The sequence below is a fragment of the Cervus canadensis genome, chromosome 32 (genome assembly GCF_019320065.1).
Source record: "Cervus canadensis isolate Bull #8, Minnesota chromosome 32, ASM1932006v1, whole genome shotgun sequence".
Lineage (NCBI taxonomy): Eukaryota > Metazoa > Chordata > Mammalia > Artiodactyla > Cervidae > Cervus > Cervus canadensis.
In genome coordinates, this window is record NC_057417.1 from 30,324,413 (window position 1) to 30,345,947 (window position 21,535).

The window sequence follows — 21,535 nt, forward strand, 5'->3', positions numbered from 1 at the left end:
ATTAACCATAAAAAAAGGTCCTAATAGGCACAGAGCCCTTCAGGGGGTGAGGAGGCCCTATTAGAGAACACAAAAAATATTGTTTTAAAAGTGGTTATTGGATCAATGTTTAATTGCTGTTAGTGTGCTGAGGTTCTGCAGTGGAAACTATTGTTAATGTAGTTAAAGATCTAGAAAAATAAGAGTTTAGCCCTAGTGTAAAAACAATAAGATAATTGTTCATTTTAACCTCAAGTGCTAAACAGGGGCTGCCTCACCGTAGCCGCAGAGTCTTTGTGTGCTGAACTTTTTAGATAAATTTAGCTGAGAACTTCTGCAAAAAGACTAACCTTTGTGTTAACAGGATTGTATTTCTACTATGCTGCTGTACCATGAGATTGCCACTTTGCTGTTTTCTGCTAAGCTCAAGGCCAGAAGATAATGTACAAAAAATCTATGGGAAAAGACTCTCATAAACAAAGAAATATGCAGAGGACACCTGGTTTTGTGAAGGACAAGCTGATGTAATGTTAAACTAAGTCTATGTGCTTATCTCCCCCTTCGAAATGTACCAACTTAGGGTATAAAGGCTATGGTGAAAAATAAAACACTGCCAGACTCTGCTGCACATCCCGGTCTGGTTTCTCTCTCTCTCTCTCTCTCTCTCTCTCTCTCTCTCTCTCTCTCACTCGCTGACGCCATTCATCCTGAGAGTTCCCCTGGATCCTGCTGGGGCTGAACCTCAGCAGTATACTAACGCATATATACGGAATTTAGAAAGATGGTAACGATAACCCTATATGTAAGACAGAAAAAGAGACACAGATGTATAGAACAAACTTTTGGACTCTATGGGAGAAGGTGAGGGTGGGAAGATCTGAGAGAACAGCATCAAAACATGTATATTATCAAGTGTGAAACAGATCGCCAGTCCAGGTGGGATGCATGAGACAAGTGCTCAGGGCTGGTGCACTGGGATGAACCAGATTGATGGGATGGGGAGGCAGGTAGTAGGGGGGTTCAGGATGGGGAACACAGGTACACCCATGGCTGATTCATGTCAATGTATGACAAAACCACTACAATATTGTAAAGTAAATAGCCTCCAATTAAAATAAATAAATTAAAAATTTTTTAAAAAGAATAAAAGATAGAAGAATCAAATCAAGAAAATTATAAATGAAAAAGGAGAGGTTACAACAAACAATGCAGAAATACAAAGGATTATAAGAGACTACTATGAACAACTATGTGGCAATAAAATAGATAACCTGGGAGAAATGGACAGATTCTTAGAAAAGTTCAATCTTCCAAGACAGAACCAGGAAGAAATAGAAATGACGAACAACCCAATTACAACCACTGAAATTGAAGCTGTGACAAAGAATCTCCCAAAAAACAAAACCCCAGGACCAGATGAACTCTCTAGGACCGGGAGAACTCTATCAAACATTTAGAGAAGGGATAATGCCTATCCTTCTAAAACTCTTTCAAAAAATTGCAGAGGAAGGAACACTTCCAAATTCATTCTATGAGGCCACTATCACCATGACACCAAAACCAGACAAAGGCAACACACAAAAGGAAAACTACAGGCCAATATCATTGATGAACATAGATGCAAAAATCTTCAACAAAATTTTAGCAAACAGAATTCAGCAACACATCAAAAAGCTCATACACCATGATCAAGTTGGGTTTATTTCAGGGATGCAAGGATTCTACAATATATGGAAAATAATCAATGTGATTCACCATATTAACAAATTGAAAGATAAAAACCATATGATAATCTCAATAGATGCAGAAAAATCCTTTGACAAAATTCAGCACCCATTTATGATTAAAACTCTTTAAAAAATGAGCACAGAAGGAACCTACCTCAGCATAGTAAAGGCCATATATGACAAGCCTACAGCAAACATTATTCTCAATGGTGAAAAACTGAAAGCATTCCCCCTAAGATCAGGAACAAGACAAGAGTGTCCACTTTCTTTCTTTCTTTCTTTTTTAATATTTATTTGTTTGTTTGTTCTGGCTGCGCTGGGTCTTTGTTGCTGCACGTGGGCTTTCTCCAGTTGCAGTGAGTGGGGCTACTCTCTAGCATTTTTGGTGCTCGGGCTTCTCATTGCAGTGGCTTTCTTGTTGCAAAGCTTTGGCTCTATAGCATGCAGACTCGGTAGTTGTGGTGCATGGACTTAGCTGACCCATGTCATACAGGATCTTCCTGGGCCAGGGATCAAACCTGTGTCCCCTGCACTGGTAGACAGGTTTCTTAACCACTGGGACACCTAGGAAGTCCAGCCAGATGATTCTTTCTCTTTTTTTTTTCCTATTTCATATATCTCTCTAGCTTTTTTTTTTTTTTTCATTTATTTTAATTAATTGGAGGTTAATTACTTTACAGTATTGTAGTGGTTTTTGCCATACATTGACATGAATCAGTCATGGATTTACATGTGTTCCCCATCCCAATCCCCCCTCCCACCTCCCTCCCCATCCCATCCCTCTGGGTCTTCCCAGTGCACCAGGCCTGAGCACTTGTCCATGCATCCAACCTGGGCTGGTGGTCTGTTTCACCCTTGATAGTATACTTGTTTCAATGCTATTCTCTCAGAACTTCCCACCCTCACCTTCTCCCACAGAGTCCAAAAGTCTGTTCTGTACATCTGTGTCTCTTTTTCTGTTTTTCATATTGGGTTATCATTACCATCTTTTTAAATTCCATATATATGCATTAGTATACTGTATTGGTCTTTATCTTTCTGGCTTACTTCACTCTGTATAATGGGCTCCAGTTTCATCCATCTCATTAAAACTGATTCAAATGAATTCTTTTTAATGGCTGAGTAATATTCCATTGTGTATATGTACCATAGTTTCCTTATCCATTCGTCTGCTGATGGGCATCTAGGTTGCTTCCATGTCCTGGCTATTATAAACAGTGCTGTGATGAACATTGGGGTGCACGTGTCACTTTCAGATCTAGTTTCCTTGGTGTGTATGCCCAGGAATGGTATTGCTGGGTCATATGGCAGTTCTATTTCCAGTTTTTTAAGGAATCTCCACATTGTTCTCCATAGTGGCTGTACTAGTTTGCATTCCCACCAACAGTGTAAGAGGGTTCCCTTTTCTCCACACCCTCTCTAGCATTTATTGCTTGTAGACTTGGATAGCAGCCATCCTGACTGGCGTGTAATGGTACCTCATTGTGGTTTTGATTTGCATTTCTCTGATAATGAGTGACGTTGAGCATCTTTTCATGTGTTTGTTAGCCATCTGTATGTCTTCTTTGGAGAAATGTGTGTTTAGTTCTTTGGCCCATTTTTTGATTGGGTCATTTATTTTTCTGGAATTGAGCTGGGTGTCCACTTTCGCCACTATTATTCAACATTATTCTGGAAGTCCTACCTACAGCAATCAGAGAAGAAAAAGAAATAAAAGGAATCCAGATTGCAAAAGAATAAGTAAAGCTCTCACTGTTTGCAGATGACATGATACTGTACATAGAAAACCCTAAAGATAGTATCAGAAAATTACTAGAGCTAATCAGTGAACTTAGCAGTTACAGGATACAAAATCAATACACAGAAATCACTTACACTTCCATATACTAACAATGAAAAATCAGAAAGAGAAATTAAGGGATCAATCTCATTCACCATTGCAACAAAAAGAATTAAATATCTAGGAATAAACTTACCTAAGGAGACAAAAGAACTGTACACAGAAAGTTATAAGACACTAATGAAATAAACAAAAAATGACATAAACAGATGGAGAGATATTCCATGTTCCTGGGTAGGAAGAATCAATATTGTGAAAATGACTATACTACCAAATGCAATCTACAGATTTAACATGATCCCTATCAAATTACCAATGGGATTTTTCACATAACTAGAACAAAAAATTTCACAGTTCATATGGAAACACAAAAGACCCCAAATACCCAAAGCAGTCTTGAGAAAGAAGAAAGGAGCTGGAGGAATCAACCTTCCTGACTTCAGATTATACTACAAAGCTACAGTCATCAAGACAGTATAGTACAGGCACAAAAACAGAAATACAGACCAATGGAACAAGATAGAAAGCACAGAAATAAACCATGCACCTATGGGTACCTTATTTTTGACAAAGGAGGCAAGAATATACAATAGGGCAAAGACAGCCTCTTCAATAAATGGTGCTGGGAAAACTGGACAGCTACATGTAAAAGAATGAAATTAGAACACTTCCTAACACCATACACAAAGATAAACTCAAAATGGATTAAAGACCTAAATGTAAGACCAGAAACTATAAAATTCTTAGAGGAAAACAAAGGCAGGACACTCGATGACATAAATCAAAGCAAGATCCTCTATGGCTCACCTCCTAGAGTAACGGAAATAAAAACAAAAGTAAACAAGTGAGACCTGATTAAACTTAAAAGCTTTTACACAACAAAGGTAACTGTAAGCAAGGTGAAAAGACAACCCTCAGCATGGGAGAAAATAATAGCAAATGAAACAACTGTCAAAGGATTAATTTCCAAAATATACAAGCAGCTCATACAACTCAATACCAGAAAAATGAACAACCCAATCAAAAAGTGGGGAAAAGACCTAAACAGACATTCCTCCAAAGAAGACACAGATGGCTAACAAACACATGAAAAGATGCTCAATGTCACTCATTATTACAGAAATGCAAATCAAAACTACAATGAGGTATCACCTCACACCAGTCAGAATGCCCCTCATCAAAAAGTCTACAAACAATAAATGCTGGAGAGGGTATGGAGAAAAGGGAACGCTCTTGCACTGTTGATGGGAATATAATTGATACAGCCACTATGGAAGATGGTATAGAGGTTCCTTAAAAAACTAGAAATAAAACCACCATATGATCCAGCAATCCCACTTCTAGGCATATACCCTGAGGAAACCAAAACTAAAAGAGAAACATGTATCCCATTGTTCACTGAAGCACTATTAACAATAGCTAGAAGGCGGAAGCAACCTAGACGTCCATTGACAGATGAATGGATAAAGAAGCTGTGGTACATATACACAGTGGAATATTACTCAGTCATATTAAGGAACACATTTGAGTCAGTTCTAATGAGGTGGATGAACCTAGAACCTATTATACAGAGTGAAGTGAGTCAGAAAGAGAAAGAGAAATACTGTATTCTAACACATATATATGGAATCTAGAAAAATGGTACTGAAGAATTTATTTACAGGGCAACAGTGAAGAAACGGACATAGAGAATAGACTTATGGACATGGGGAGAGGGGAGAAGAGGGTGAGATGTATGGAAGGAGTAACATGGAAACTTATATTACCATCTGTAAAACAGATAGCCAACGGGAATTTGCTGTATGGCTCAGGAAATTCAAACAGGGGCTCTGTATCAACCTAGAGGGGTGGGATGGGGAGGGAGATGGGAGGGAGTTTCAAAAGAGAGAGGATATATGTATATCTATGGCTGATTCATGTCGAGGTTTGACAGAAAACAGCAAAATTCTGTAAAGCAATTATCCTTCAATAAAAGATAAATTTTTTAAATAAATAAATTTTAAAAAGCTTCAGCTCAGATGTCACCTCCTTCCAAATCCCTTTTGGACTAAGCACTTTGTCTCTTGCCCCCAAAGCACCAGGTCCAACCTCCCACCATATTGATTCAGTCTATTCATAGGTCTGAGGTTTCCCCACCAGACTGGGAGCATTTCATGTCTGACCCAGAGCAGGCCCAGCAAATCTTTGTAAATCCAAACAGAAGCCAAGACAAGAGCCCCCTGCTGACCTTCCAGGCATATTTGAGGTTCAGATGAACCTCCTGATAGGAGATATTGGGAAATCCCCAAAGCAGTGCCCATGGGCACCACTGGGTGTTTCACAAACAACCAGATGTTTTGGCAGAGGGCCTGCAACACGCTCAGCAGTGAGCTGGGCCCTAAAAGGACACCAATGGGGCCAAATATTAGCCTCCAAGCCCCCCTGACCTTTGGGTGGCCCATCCCAGCAGGGAGACTAATGAGGGAGACTAAGCTGTTTGGAACCAGCACAGCTTAATGATTAAGGTCACAGATCTGGTTCTGTCAGGTCTTGGAGTCACCTCTGCTGACCTCTGGGCCCTTTCCACTGGCACCTGCATCCCAACTCCATGTTCCACCCACTCAGCCTTCATGACAGTGCCTGTCCACTGCTACAGGTCCCCTTCACCCTCCTGAGACAGCCATGTGCAGGCTCACGGGATCTCTCCTGGGATCCTGTTATGGGCTGAATTGTCTCCTCCAAATGTATAGGTTGAGCTCTTAACCCCCAAAACCTCAGAACTGGAGGTAGTGCCTTTAAAGAGGAAATTAAGGCTTAACCAGCTCATATGGGTGAGTACTAACTCAATATGACTGGTGTCTTTACAAGATGAGAAAACCAGGACAGACAAACACAAAGGGGAGACCATGTGAAGACACAGCAAGAAGACTGAAGGAACCAACCCTGCTGACACCTCAATCTTGTACTTCCAGCCTCCAGAATTGTGATAGGATACATTTCAGTGGTTTAAGGTGCCCAGTCTGCCGTGAATCATTGTGGCAGCCCTGGGGAGCTAAAACAGTCCCTTCTCCTTGGGTGGATTTTCGGGGTCCTGTCACCCACTTGGAGCAAAATGTTCCTGGTGGCAAGCAGGGGAGGGAGTACCCTGGGCTTTCTGCAGACTAGGTTCTGTGTGCAGGGTCACACTCCAGACGTGTGAATGCAGCCAGGGCTCACCCTGCATAACAGCCTTCTCCCCCACTGAGATGTCCCACCTTCCCTGTAGGACCCTCCATCCAGGGTGGAAGCCACAGGGCAGAGCTTGAGTAAACCTCACCCCTGACCACAGAGGCCTGTGAGGCCCACTTTCTTATTCTCATTAATCCCAACCACTTCCTATACACTGGATATCATCTTGGAGGATCCCGGAAAGGGTGACAAAATCACCAAGACTGAACTTAAAGAGCTTGAGACACCTGACCAAGACTGAGAAGCCACTGACTAAGCACTTTAAGGCATGAAGCAGCCAATTCAGTTCCCATGGCTGGCCTCTAATTCAGCTTTTCTAGGCTTTTACCTCTCAAAATGGAGCCCCAAAGAGGTCAGAACCGAGTCCCTGAACGTACAAGTATGTGCGGCACAGGCCAGGAGGAAAGCCACTGTGAAAACAGGCTGCTCAGGCCAGGACCCGAAGTTTCTCTCTCACTCATCCCCACTCCAGTCCACCCTCAAGGCCTGTCCAATCCTCCCACAAAATGCATTTCTGCTGTGTCTGCTCTGAACCACTTCCACTTCCTGAATCTTTCACCTGAATACCTGGGCAGCTCCCAGCCAGCCCCCCATTCCACTCTGCCCACTCCCTGCATATTCCAAAGAAAGGTCTGATCCTGTCCAGTTCCAGGGGGATAACCTGGTTAAATATGCAAATAAGATTTAGACAAGAACCTAGGGGTCTGCCCAAGGTCACACACTGACATGGAGGAAGAACTGAATCCAGGTCTGTTGGTCTTTAGGTCTGTTGACCCTGATGCAGGGGTGTTCCCCTGAAGCAGTAGAAATGGTAGAAATGAGACAGGCTTTGGAGTCACACAGACATAGTTTCAAACCCTGGTTCTATCCTTATTAGCTATGTGACCCTGGGGAATCTATAACTTCTCTGAACCTCAGCATCCTCCTCTCTAAAAAGGATTCGATGCATATTCCACAGCTTGTGTGAAAAGTAAGAAAGGTTTTAAGAAAATAGATGTAAAAACATCAGGGACATAATAAGGCTTTTAGTTTTAATTTCCCCCCAAACAGACCTGGGGTAAATATTTGGATGCAAATAGTTAATTTAAAGGGTGATCCCAAGAAGCATTTTGAGAGGATAAAGGAATGACCCAAGAAAAGTAAGAATGCAAGTATAAAATAGTCATACTTCGGAGATATTACAGGTTCGGCTTCTGACCACTGCCATAAGTAGGTATTGCAATAAAGCAAGTCACACAAATGGTTTGGCTTCCCAGAGCATATAAGTTATGCTTACACTCTGCTGTAACCAGCTAAGTGTGTAATAGCATTATATCTTTAAAAAACAGTGTGCATATTTTAATTTTTAAACATTTTATTACTAAAATTGCTAACCACCATCTGAGTCCTTGGCATGTTATAATCTTTTTGCTGTTGGAGGGTTTGAAATATTGCAAGAATTACCAAAATGTGACACACAGAGACACACAGTGAGCAAATGCTGTTGGAAAAATGGTGCTGACAGATTTGCTCCACACACAGAAGTAAGTCTGTTTTTATTTCTTCATCATCAAGTGCCATGCCTGACAAGAGACCTTAGGAAGACATGCTGATCCAACTGAACAATAATGAGGGCCTTCTAATGCTCAGCCATTCCCTCCTATCCTCCAAACACTGATGCTGGCTTCACCTCCTGCTTGAGCCTTCCACGAGCCACTCTCAAGTGCCTGCAGCTTCCACCATGGAGTCCAGCACAGCCCTGGAAGACAAATTCTCTGCATGGAGACAAGATGTGGGATTGTTGGGTTGGGACCAAGGACATATTTAAGGGATTAAAAAAAATGGAGCAGAAAAGAACCAGGCCAGCAGCTTGAGTGAGCACTGCAAGATCATCTGACCTTCTGGATCAGCTCTTTTCAAGCAAGGACCACCTATAAAGATGGAATACAGATGTCAGAAGATGATGATGCCAAGTGGACAAGACCCAGGCCTTCCATCAGCTTCACCGAGAACAACTTTGTAAACTGAGGCTAAGCATTCCTTCTATGAATGTAGTCAAGGGCCACAGAGTGACCTATGGAAGGGAGAACTGGAGAAGGCAACAAGTGGGAAGCAAGAATCAGCTGAATCTGACCAGACATGCAATTACAGAAGAAAGGAAGGAATGATTAGAACGTGTTGCTGGGAGGAAGTCATCACGAGAGTCCAGACCCCAAGGTCCCACTCCAATCTGTAATCCACTTCCTGTCACATACGGAAGTGGTACTGGACATTCTCAGTGTCCAGGTAATAGGGTTCCATGAGCTAAATTTCAAAACTTCCAAGGCTGCAGATCTAGAAGACCAAGATAGAAGGCAGGGGTGGGGACTGAGATCAGTAGCCAGATGGAATGTGTTGCAACACCAATGAAGTCACACCAATGACAACACACAACTGTTATTTCCCTACAGCACTACTTTGATGGCATAATCCTTGTTGAATATTAAACAACAAACTCAGTGTGGCACATGAACCTTATAAAGTTCAGATTATAATCAGACCAGTTCAGAAAAATTGAGAATATGAACTCAGCTTACCCCAGGAACACACCATTATGGGACAACTTTGGTGCCTGACACTAAAAGTCAAGACTTCTTTGACAATTTCAATTCTCTCAGAATATACACATTGAAAGACAATCTAAAAGTTTGTTACCTGCCTGCCCAGAAAGTATAGTCACCAAAAAAAAAAAAAAATCTGTATATTGACTAGGCTCATACTCATTAATTTATTTGGGGGACTTTAATCAACAATTTAGGGCTTATGAAGTTACTTTAGCAGTAACAGAAGCCAGAAATTTTCAAATACCTCTCAAAAAGGAGACCCTTAGTCTCTGATAGTGTTAGTTGCTCAGTCGTGTCCGACTCTTTGCAACCCCCTGGACTGTAGCCCTGCCAGGACCCTCCATCCATGGGACCCTCCAGGCAAGAATACTGGAGTGGATTGCCATTTCCTCCTCCAAGGGATCTTCCCGACCCAGGGATCGAACCCAGGTCTCCCGCATTGCAGGCAGACGCTTTGCCTTCTGAGACACCAGGGAAGCCTGGTGGGTAGATTACAAGTCCCTCAAAAGTCTATGATTCGACAGATTAGGTTAGTAATTCTAATTCCTCAAACAGTTATGGAATGGTCAAAGAGACCAGGAAAAGCTGACCGAGGAAGGAAAGTTTGGTCCACATGCTTCACCCATAGGCTTTCAATCACTCACACCATAGTGTTAGTAAAATAAAGCAGAAAACATGTACACTGAGAAAGCAGAGAGGCTAGAGCTCTGAGTCTCTGATAGGTTAGTAGAAATGGAATCAGCTTTTTTTTCCTATACAGTAATGCAAAACCATACAAAAATAAATAGTTCTACAGTAAAGGTAAATATACAAATGTAAAAACCTGTGTTGCTGTAACCAATTTCTAACTTCACTTTTTATTCTACTATATAATTTAAAAGACAAATGCATAAAAATAACTATACCTCTATATTAATGGGTACACAATACATAAAGATGTAATTTATGACACCAATAACACAAATTGGGAGAGTGTAGAGTTGTAAAGAAGTAGAGTTTCTGTGCAAGTAAAATTAAGTTTAAAATAGGTCATTATAACTTTAGGATGCTTTATGTAATCCCCATGGTAACCACAAAGAAAATATCTACAGTATACACACAATAGGAAATGAGAAGGAAATCAACACGTCATTACAAAAAAAAAAAAAAAAATCAATGAAACACAAAGGCAGGCAGTACGGGAGGAAATGAGGAGCAAAACAGATATGAGACATACAGAAGACAAATAACAAAATGGTAATAACAAGTCCTTCCCTATTAGTAATTACTTTAAATATGAATATAAATGGATTAAACTACCCAATCAAAAGACAAATATTGTCAGAATGGGTAAAACAAATAGAATCCAATGATATTGTATCTATAAGAGATTTGTTTTAGATCTGATGACATGCATGGGCTGAAAGTGAAAGGTTAGAAAAAGATATCCAATGTAAATTATAAACAAAAGAGAGTAAGAATGGCAACTTATATCCTGGAAACATACAACCTACTGAAGGTACAAGTAGTACAACATACAACAAGACTGAATCATAAAGAAGTTGAAAATCTGAACATATCTATAACTAGTAAAGAGATTGAATCAGTAATCAAAAAATCTCTCAGAAAAGATAACTCCAGAGCCAGATGGCTTCACTGGTGAACATTTAAAGAATTAACGGCAATCTTCTTCAAACTCATCCAAAAAATCAAAGAAGAAAGAAGACTTTCAAATTCATTTTTATGATGCCAGCATCACCCTGATACCAAAACCAGACAAAGACACTATAAAAAAGAAAACTATAGACCAATGTAGCTAATGAACAATGATGCAAAAATTCTCAACAAAATATTTACAAACAGAATTCAAAAGAACATTATAAGGATCATATACCATGACCAAGTAGGATTTATTTCTGGAATGCAAGGCTAGTTCAACATACAAACATCAATGCAATAAACACAAACAGGATGAAGAGGGGAAAAATGACTTGATCATCTCAATTGATGCACAATTATTTTTACAAAATTAACATCTATTCATGATATAAATAAAAACAAAGTAGAAATAGAAGGAAACTAATTCAACGTTAATAAAGGCCACATGAAAAGCCCACAGTTAACATTATACTTAATGGTCAAAAGCTAAATGCTTTACCTCTAAGATCAGAAACAAGACAAGGGCCTTCACCACTTCTGTTCAACATAATACTAGAAATCCAAGCCAGAGCAATTAGTCAAGAAAAAAAAAAAAGCATTCAAATTGAAAAGAAGTAAAATTATCTCTGTTCACAGATAAAAGGATTTTATATGTTGTAAATCCTAAAGATTCCAAACACAAAAATGTTTAATAAAATTCAGCAAAGTTGCAGGATATAAAAATCAACATATAAAAATTGGTTGTGTTTCTATAAATTAACAATGAAGAGTATGGAAAGGAAATCTTTAAAACAATTCAATTTACAATAGCATCAAAAATAATAAAATATCTAGAAATAAGTTTAACCAAGGAGGCAAAAGACTTGTGGCCTGAAAGCTATAAAAATTTGCTAAAAGAAATTAAAGATACCAATAATGTAAAGGTACCCCATGGTCATGATTGGAAGAATTATTATTGTTAAGATGTCAATACTACCCAAAGGAATCTACAGATTTAATGCAATTTCTGTCAAATTCCAAACAGCAAGTTTTTTTTCTAGAAATAGAAAAATCCATCCTTAAATTTATATGGAATCTTGAGGACTCTGAGTAGCCAAGACAATCTTGAAGAACAAAGCTGAAGGTCTCACACTTTCTGATTTTGAAACTTATCACAAAGCTACAGTAATCAAAACAGTGTGCCACTGGTATAAAGACAGACATATACACTAATGGAACAGAATAGAGAGCCCAGAGGTAAACTCTCATAAAAATAGCTAGGTGATTTTTGACAAGAGTGCCAAGACCATTCAATGGGGGAAATAACAGTCTTCTCAACAGACTGTGCTGGGAAATGTGAATAGCCACATGCAAAAGAACAAAGTGGGACCCTTATCTTATACCACATACAAAAATTAACTAAAAATGCATTAAAGACCCAAATGTAAGACCTAAAGCTATAAAACACTTAGAAGAAAAAATAGTGGTAAAACCTCAAACACTGGATTTGGGAATAATTTCTTGGATATGACACCAAAAGCACAGGAAACAAAAGAAAAAATAGATAACCTGATCATCAAAATTAAAAATGTCTATGCATCAAAGGACACAATCAACAGAGAGAAAAAGCAACCTATGAAATGGGAGAAAATATTTACACATCATATCTTATAAGGGGTTAATATCCAGAATACATAAAGAACTCCTACAACTTAACAATTTTTAAAAAGTTATTTTATTTAAAAATTGGCAAAGAAGTTGGATAGGCATTTCTCCAAAGATATACAAATGGCCATGCCATTTGTTTATTCAAATATGAAAAAAAATGCTCAACAGCACTAATCATTAAGGAAGTGCAAATCAAAACCATAGTGAGGCATCACCTCACATTCATTAGGATGGCTATTATTAAATACAAACACACACAAGTATACCTCAGAAATGTTGCATGTTCAGTATCAGATCACCACAATAAAGCAAGTCACACAAATTTTTTTATTTTCCAGTGCACATAAAAGTGAGTTTAAATTATACTATTATCTATTAAGTATGCAATAGCATTATGTTTATATATATAAATTTATATACACCTGAAACTAACACCACTGTATACCTGAAACTAACACAACATTGTAAATCAACTATATTTCAATTTTTAAAAATCATAGTTTTTTTAAAAATGATGATTACATGAACAGTGGAGTTCTGATCTGACTGAATAAACAAGATCAATTCCCTGGGTTGAAGATAAAACATAAGAAAATATTAAGATATCCTCTGTAGACAAAAATTACAAATTAAACCACTTAAAGCAATAACTTTCCAGTAGAGAAGCCCTAAGGAGATGATGTGGAGCCCAGGAGAAGTGGGCCCAGCCAGACCCAAGGTAATTACTGATCATTTTTCTTTAACAATGCCCACTGGGTACTACTCTCTGGAGGCCAAGAGTAGCTCAGCAGATAATCTGAGTGTGAGGCCCACACACCTCTTTGAAGCCCAAGAATCAGGGAATAAAGCCTCCTTGCTCACCGTGCCTTCCAGGCACAGATGTACTCCTCACACTGCTTTCCATGGGGCTCAAGGTTGTGTCTCTGGCTTTCGGTTGCTTCTGAGCTGTCTGTCCCTCCTTAAGGAAGAGCAGCAAGTCAGGAAGAGGCACATTCCTCAAGTTGGTTTGGCAGAAGTCAGAACAACTGGACAGGTCAGTGCCAGTGTGGGCACAAGAGGAGACACTCCTCTCTCAATGCTCCAAAATGTATAAGCCCCAAGACATCGCCTCCACTTCTCAAAGATAAGCAGGACAGGAGACCTGTAGAATGCCTTGGAAACCATCTAGGAATCCAACCCCATCACTTTACAGAGAAGCAATCAGAGTACAGAATTTCTAAAACCACGCAGGATTCAATTCCTAGACAACCTCACTCAGCCCCTGCCCTGATTCCCTATTGTGGAGTCCTGTCTATTAATTCTATCTGTTTCTAATGCTTATCCTTGACAGAGACATCTGAAAACATTTGCTGGCATTAAGACAGACTCAGGAGCAAAGCAGGTGTCTGCCCACAATGACCTATTTCACATCACATTGAATGTAAGCAACTTAGCAAGGAAGAAACTAGTAGAAATTAAACCTCAAACCGTTCCTATAACCCTCTAAATTAACATCTTATTTTTGCTGGCAGATGTACAAATATTCTGACATAGACGTTATCTGTAGGTACATGCTATCTTATGTTCTGCTTTCAAAGTCTGTATCATAGACAAATAATATCCAGAAATGAACACATGCTTTCACATTTAATATCTGTATAAGATTCCACTGCACTGATAAGTCATAGCTGCAAAGCTATTCTCTTATTGAGTATTTGATTGTCTCAATCTTTTTTTTAAATATAAGAATGTTTCAACAAATATCTGAACAAATTACCTTCTTTTTCCATAGGATTTGTTTCCTGCTATATAGTTCCAAATGTAAAATGCCTATGTTTACTACATTTACTTAGTTTCTGTAAACCTCTGTAAGTCAGATAACAATACCAATCTATAGTTTGGGGTAGAATTTAAAAGCTAAAATTTAAGTAGTTACTACAGTGCCTGCTCTATAGAATATATTTATTATTAATTTATTACTAATAATAACATATCTATATACTTACTTGGAAAGCATGATCACCTAAATATACCTAAACCTTTCCATTAAAATCTATTTGTATCATATATATATATCTTTACTTTATCCATTACAACTTTCTTTGAGCAAATATTTTATTTTTCAAATTGAATTAAAAACCCAAAATATCAATTTTATCATTGGTGGGAATGAAATCACCTTTTTCATTGCTTTTTTTTGTGGTTTATTTTTAGCAATGACTTGGTTTAAGACTTTAGTTATGAGATATTATGCAAAAAAGTTATGTTTTTTCTCTTTTTTTTCTTCTAGGATAACCAATACCAGCATTTCTAGTGAAATATTACATAAGGAATGATAACAGAGAACATTCATATCTTATTCTTTTGAGGGAAAATGTTTAAGTCTTCCATAAACAAGATATTGAATACGTAGTTTACATATTAAGACAAACACTCCTAATGTTTTCAGAGCTTTAATCTATAAAGCAACGATAAGTTTATCTAGATACTTTATCCAAGTCTAATTACATTATTTTGATATTTGGTTAATGATGAATTAGGTTAATGGATTTCCTTGAGTTTAACAGTTAACTCAATGTGTCATTTTCTTAATTCGCAGATATTTTATTTGGGGTATTTATATCTATATCTATGAACAAAATTGGTCTAAAATATTTCTTTCATTGTCATTGTTTAGCCTGAATTTAAAATACTTGCCTCTAAAAGTGAACTGAATAACAACAATAATAGTAATAGCCAGGTTAATTGCTTACTATGTACAATGCACTATTCTCTACAAATTATAGGTATTCTCTCATTTAATCCTCACAATAACCTCTTTTAGCAAATATTCCAGATTAACATGCTATGATTTTCTCTATTTTTAAATTTTTTATTACTGAATTAATTATTGGTTCTTAGAAGATTTGAAGACATTGGAATCAGATGCCCCCTTAGAAACTATTTAATAACTTTATGTTTCTTTCTCTATTGGCTTCATATTCATGTTCTCTAATTCATTTTGCATCTTTGGGGATATTTCAAACATATGTAAGTAGTCATCTATTGTTTTATTTGACAAGATGTATTAGCCCACAGTTGAAAAGGACATGGCAAGGACTTTGAGTTTTAAATGAGATGAGGAGCCACTGGAGGACTTTGAGCAGAGGAGTAACATCTAACTTATATTTCTTACCATTCACCCTGGATGCCATGTAGAAACAGACAGCTGAGGATCGGATGAGGACAGAAACAGTGAGCCTGGTTAAGAAACTACTGAATAACCTGAATTGAAAAAAAAGTTTGCTTGGGCCACAAAGGCAGCAGTGGTCACAGAGAAAAAGTGGTCCCACCTGGTTACAGTTCAAAGGTAGAAATGACAATATATTGGATGAGGACAGTAATTGATTATTTAATAAGAGGTGTTAAGGATGGTATTAAAGTTTTGGCTTGAGCAGTTAGAAGAATAAGATGGGACTGAGGAAGCAGCAGTTTTGAGGAAAAGATCAGCAACATGGTTTTAGACAAGTCAAGTCTAAGACACCTGTCAGACGTAAATGTATACAGAATGCAAGAAGTTGAGCCTAAGTAAGTTCAAAGTTCAAGGGGAAAATCCCAAACTGGAAAGAAGTCTGGCTGGTATGTAAAGCTTTGGGGCTGATGACACTCCAGGTCGAATGAGGCCACCTACAAACGAGTGTAAACAGAGGAGAGGTGGGGCTGGAGCTGCTGAAGGGACATCCACACAGCTGGAGGTCAGAGGAGGAGGAGCAAGTGAGTAGCCAGTGAGGGAGGAGATGCCCAGATGAAACTGCTTCAAAGCCAAGTGAAAAATGTGCTTCCCAAAGGAGGAAGTGACCAACAGTGCCAGCTCCAGCTTGTTGGGTCTCAGGAGATGGAGCCTGAGCGCTAACCACAGACGGAGCAACGGCAGCCTTGACAAGGGACACCTCAGGGATTGGTGGAGAGGCCTGGAAAGGGGGCTTTACGAGAATGGGAAGGGGGAACCGGAGAACATTCTGAGAACTTTTGTGGAAAAGGAAGGATAGAGAAATGAGTTGACAGCTGGCGGGGAATGTGAGGACAAGCGTGGATTTTTCAAACTGGGGGATGTCTGCAGAAATGGTTCAGAAGCAATGAGGGGATGAGGGGAATCTTTTCTGTTTTGAGTTAGACTTTTTGAGTTTTGGTATTCTTAAAATGACTTCCCTGGTGGCTCAGTGGTAAAGAACCCCCCTGCCAATGCAGGGGATGCGGGTTCAGTCCCCGGGTTGGGAAGATCCCCTGGAGAAGGAAATGGCAACCCACTCCAGTACTCTTGCCTGGAAAAATCTCATGGACTGAGGAGTCTAGTGGGCTACAATCCACAGGGTTGCAGAAGAGTCGGACACACTTAGCAACTAAACAGCAAAAACAATTCTTAAAATAGGAGTACTTGGAAAGACTATGTTCCTAACCAGTGGGAAATAGTAACAGGAAAATGTTCTTCTCCCATATCTCTGGGGAAGTGGGAGAATGGGAAGGAAAGACAGGATGGAGACTTCTTGGTTTGAAAAGAATGTTAGTCAAGAAAGGACAGAGCTTTGGTCACTGCGCCACAGCTCCCATTCACACTCTACACGAACAAGCCGTCTCTTCCCAGTACAGACAACCTTCTTTACCATGTCCCTGTTCTATCCCTCCTGCCCCACACTCCCTTCTCCTGTCCCCGGGCTGGTCACCGCAGGATTCCCTGATCCACTGACAAGAATGCCCCAAGTTTAAGTTTACCCAGTAGCACTTCTTCAGTCTTTTTGAGAAAATCAAAGCACTGCTTTGAAATCAGACTGACGTGGAATCAAATCCTGATGTCTTTGGGGGAAATTATTCAAACCCTCTCAGCCTCGGTTTACTCATCTGTAAAATAAGAATAATAATGCCTACTTTATACACATTGTGAGGATTAAATACATGCACCCACATACCCATGCCTAGCCCTGTATATGACACACAGTAAGTGCCGATAAATGTCAGCTCCCTAGTCTAAGGGCTGTCACCTTTCCGTTTGACTAGAAGCTTCTTGGAAGCAAGAACAAAGTCCTTTTTTCTCAGTGTCCACTGTTTTCTCATCGCTCACATCACCCAGTAAAGAGCTGTTTTAATCAGCACTGGTCAAATGAGGATCTAAACCATATTAAATACATGCTTCCTTTCATTTTTACTTTTCACTGAACAGATTTCTTTTCTCTTAGCCTCTTAGGCTTCTATCTTATGGCTGTCCTTTACCAAAGATTTTTGCCTGTGGGTTGTCAAATACTTGAATCCTTAAAAAAAAAAAAAAAAGCATCAGTAAAATATTACTTCCAAAGGAGCCATTTCTTTTCTATACTAAGGCATAACTCTCAAAACAGGCCAAGAGTCTGTGGGCTGGGTCCTGCACGAGCTGAAATCTCCATCCTCACTGGATACTGCCCAGTGGAGCAGAGAAGCCACTTTGCTCCAACAAAATGGTGGCACAGAAAAAGCCTCCCAAGACCATGAGCCCCTTTTCACTCCCTGCCCAGGTCCCAGGTGGGCCATACCCATTCCCATAGCTTTTCCAGACTGATTTCCCCTGTCAGCTATTCATCCCCAAGCAGCACAGTAACTCCAATTGCTTCTTTCTCACCCTCCCTCTTTATGCCGTATCTTCTATAGGACGCAAATCCCAACTATGTCTTGTGAAGCACTGAAAATTCATTTGTAACTAATGAAACTTCAGCTATGCTTGCAATGAACTCCAACTCTGAGTTGCTGCCCTGCTGCCCATTCTGTTACTTTGGGCAACATCACACTCGCAGTTCCTCTTTGTTTTCAGCAGGGGCGGCTCTCACCCTCCAGAGGTAAGGCCCTTCCTGGGTCAGCCCTGATGGAAGGGTGGGCTGAGCTGTCCCAGTCAGCAGGCTCTTCTGTCCAAGTGTGCCCTGGCCAACTCCATCCCCAGCATCATCACCAGGACCAAGGTGGCCCAGAGCCAGTGATGAGTGGCAGCCAGGGCACCTGAGTCCTGGGCTCCCCGTGGGTGGGGGAGCAAGGGGAGATAAACTACTGGTGGGGAAGAAGGTTTGTGGAGAAGGAAGATGTTTACAAATATTATCCTGTAGTTCCATGTATGTGCCATTGTGGTTCTAGAATTCTGTACAGAAAGGGCCTTCAGGTGGCAATCCTATTGGGATTAAGAGGAAATTACATTCCTATAGCTCTTTACTTAATACTGAGACATCATCACAACAAAGAACGAGAGTATGATGGAAATCTGGGGGCTAACACACCTAAAGTATCCCCATTGTTGTTGCCACCACACAAGCCTTCTCCTTGGAGATATGGCACATGTGGCTTTGTGGGGCTCAGGGTCAGTAGCATTTGGGTGGCAAAATAGTTAAAACCCTGACTTTTCGGTCTGCTGGGGCCACAGGACTTCCTGGTTGAAGCTTCTCCTTTGATAGGCAGAGAGCCTTCTTTCGGGTTTCTACCAGATGAACACAGAGATGTGAGCTGAGGGGGTATATGGAGGAAGGAAGGAGACACCACTATCCTCTAAAGCCCGTGCCTGGTCTGGATCTCCCAGCAGGACCAGCCAACCATGGAGACGGGAAACCACACGAGCGCCTCCCAGTTCATCCTCCTTGGTCTCTCCAGCCAGCCTGAGATGCAGGAGCTGATCTTCGGCCTCTTCCTTCTCACGTACCTGGTTGGGGTGGCCGGGAACCTGCTCATCGTCCTGGCTATTGGCTCGGACTCCCGCCTCCACACGCCCATGTACTTCTTTCTCAGCAGCCTCTCCCTGGTGGATGTCTGCTTCATCTCCGCCACAGTCCCCAAGATGCTTGCGAACATCCAGACACAGACCCGGTCCATTTCCTACGGCGGCTGCCTAGCCCAGATCTACTTCTGCATTTTGCTTGCTAACATGGACAACTTCCTCCTGACGGCCATGGCTTATGACCGCTACGTGGCGATATGCCAGCCCCTGCACTACTCCACGACGATGAGTCTGCCAGCCTGTGCCCTGATGCTCGGGAGCGCCTGGCTCGTTGCCAACCTCCACTCCCTGCTGCACACCCTCCTCATGGCCCGGCTGGACTTCTGTGCCAGCAACGTCATCCCTTACTTCTTCTGTGACCTTGTTCCCCTGCTCCAGCTCTCCTGCTCCAAAACCCTGCCCAATCAACTCATGATTCTGCTAGTGGGGGGCCTGATCGTCCTCATCCCCTTCCTCAGCATCCTCGTCTCCTACATCCACATTGTGTCTGCTGTGCTCAGGGTCCCATCTTCCCGGGGAAAACAGAAGGCCTTCTCTACCTGTGGCTCCCACCTTGCTGTGGTCATCCTCTTCTATGGGACCATCACAGGGGTCTACCTGAGTCCCTCACCCTCCCACTCGGCTGACAAGGATTCACTGGCTTCAGTAATGTACATGGTGGTCACCCCCACGCTGAATCCCTTTATCTACTGCCTGAGGAACAAGGACATGAAGGGAGCTCTGTGGAAACTGGTCAGTGTAAAGGCTGCACTCCATGGGCTATGATAGCAGAGCTCCCCTTCGGGGCCTCTGTGCTGGGAAGGGGGATGAACCCCAGGGACAGGCTCAAAACACAGAGGGTGGGAGGAGCAGACCTCACTGTCCTGTGTTGTCACTGTGGCCAGCAAAGCCTTTCATTGCTCCATAAGTAATCTGCAGGTCCAAAATATCTTGACCCCTGTGCTGACTGCCTAGACTACCAAGAGGGGAATAAACTCTCCCATAAAGACAAAACCACATAAACAGGTATAAAGTAGCTCTATCTGCAGACCTCCTGGAGAGAGTTCACATGAGAACAGTGAGTTCATAGCCGTCTGTGACCTGTGCTGGTGGGCTTCCCTGGTGGCTCAGGCGGTAAGGAACCTGTCAGTGATGTGGAAGACCCAGGTTCAATCCCTGGGCTGGGAAGATCCCCTGGTGAAGGGAATGGCAACCCACTCCAGTTTTCTTGCCTGGAGAATCTCATGGACAGAAGAGCCTGGAGGGCTATAGTCCATGGGGTCACAAAGAGTCAGACACGACTGAGCGACTCACACACACACACACACACAACTTGTGCTGACAGCCTGTGCCAAGGAGATGCCCTTTGAGAGCCCCCACGCACCCCTACAGAGGCTCAGATCTTTAACCCTCAAGCAACCCAACTTCCAAACTCCTCTGCTGTACCCCCACTTCCCAACCACCACCACCACACTCTGGGCTGAACCTGGCTTTGGAGACAGGCTTCAGAGTCCTCTTGAAGCTGTCCACTCTCGGCCCGGGTCCTGCTGGCTGGAGTTCCACAGCTCTACCTACTTGTATCGGGAATGCCTAGACTGACTGTCTCAGCTGAACACCTATGAAGGCCCTATACTGCCCCACTTACGTGCTTCCTCGTCTCTTGGGAAAGAGAGGAGGCTGGACTTAGAGTTGGTTCTCTGGGTGTGAAGCATGTAAAAGGGAGGGGCCAAGATAATCCTTCTGAAGATGCTTCTCTACAAGCTGAGTTGGAGAAAGAGACAAAGGGAAAAGGCCTCATGTAATGGGTTCATGGCTGAAGAAGTTGTATGTGGTTTTCTGTCCAGCAGGATAATATCCTAGGCTGTGATGGGTGTGGCAGAGCTGGGGAGAGCATTGCACAGAAAGTCATCACAACTGGCATCCGATTCTGGCCCCTCCAATTACCAGCTATTTAACTCCAGCTCATCTGACACTCATCATTCCAGCCAACACACCATGCTCTTTTTGTCCCTCCTCATTCTTCTCCAGCTGCCCCATCTGCCCATTTCTACCCATCAAAATTCCAGTTGTCCCTCAAGGCTCAGATAAAATACCATGCCCTTCATGGAGCCACCTCAAGTCTCCTCAGTCAAAAGGAAATTTTTTCTCCTCTGAAACTCCATAGAATTTGATTCTACTACAGCCTCTGTCATGCTGT

The 21,535-nt window shown here is 41.3% G+C and overlaps 1 protein-coding gene across 1 annotated transcript; it reads left to right on the forward strand.

The window, feature by feature from the left end:
• The first annotated feature begins 19,179 nt into the window (after window positions 1-19,179).
• Window positions 19,180-20,124, forward strand: LOC122432892 (olfactory receptor 1F12-like). Its single transcript, XM_043455193.1, has one exon. The coding sequence runs from the start codon at window positions 19,180-19,182 to the stop codon at window positions 20,122-20,124; it is 945 nt and encodes a 314-aa protein (XP_043311128.1).
• Window positions 20,125-21,535: the final 1,411 nt, after the last annotated feature.

What these genes read in the sequence shown, in the direction of transcription:
- LOC122432892 (XM_043455193.1), top strand. Translation starts at nt 19,180, where the DNA reads ATGGAGACGGGAAACCACACGAGCGCCTCCCAGTTCATCCTCCTTGGT.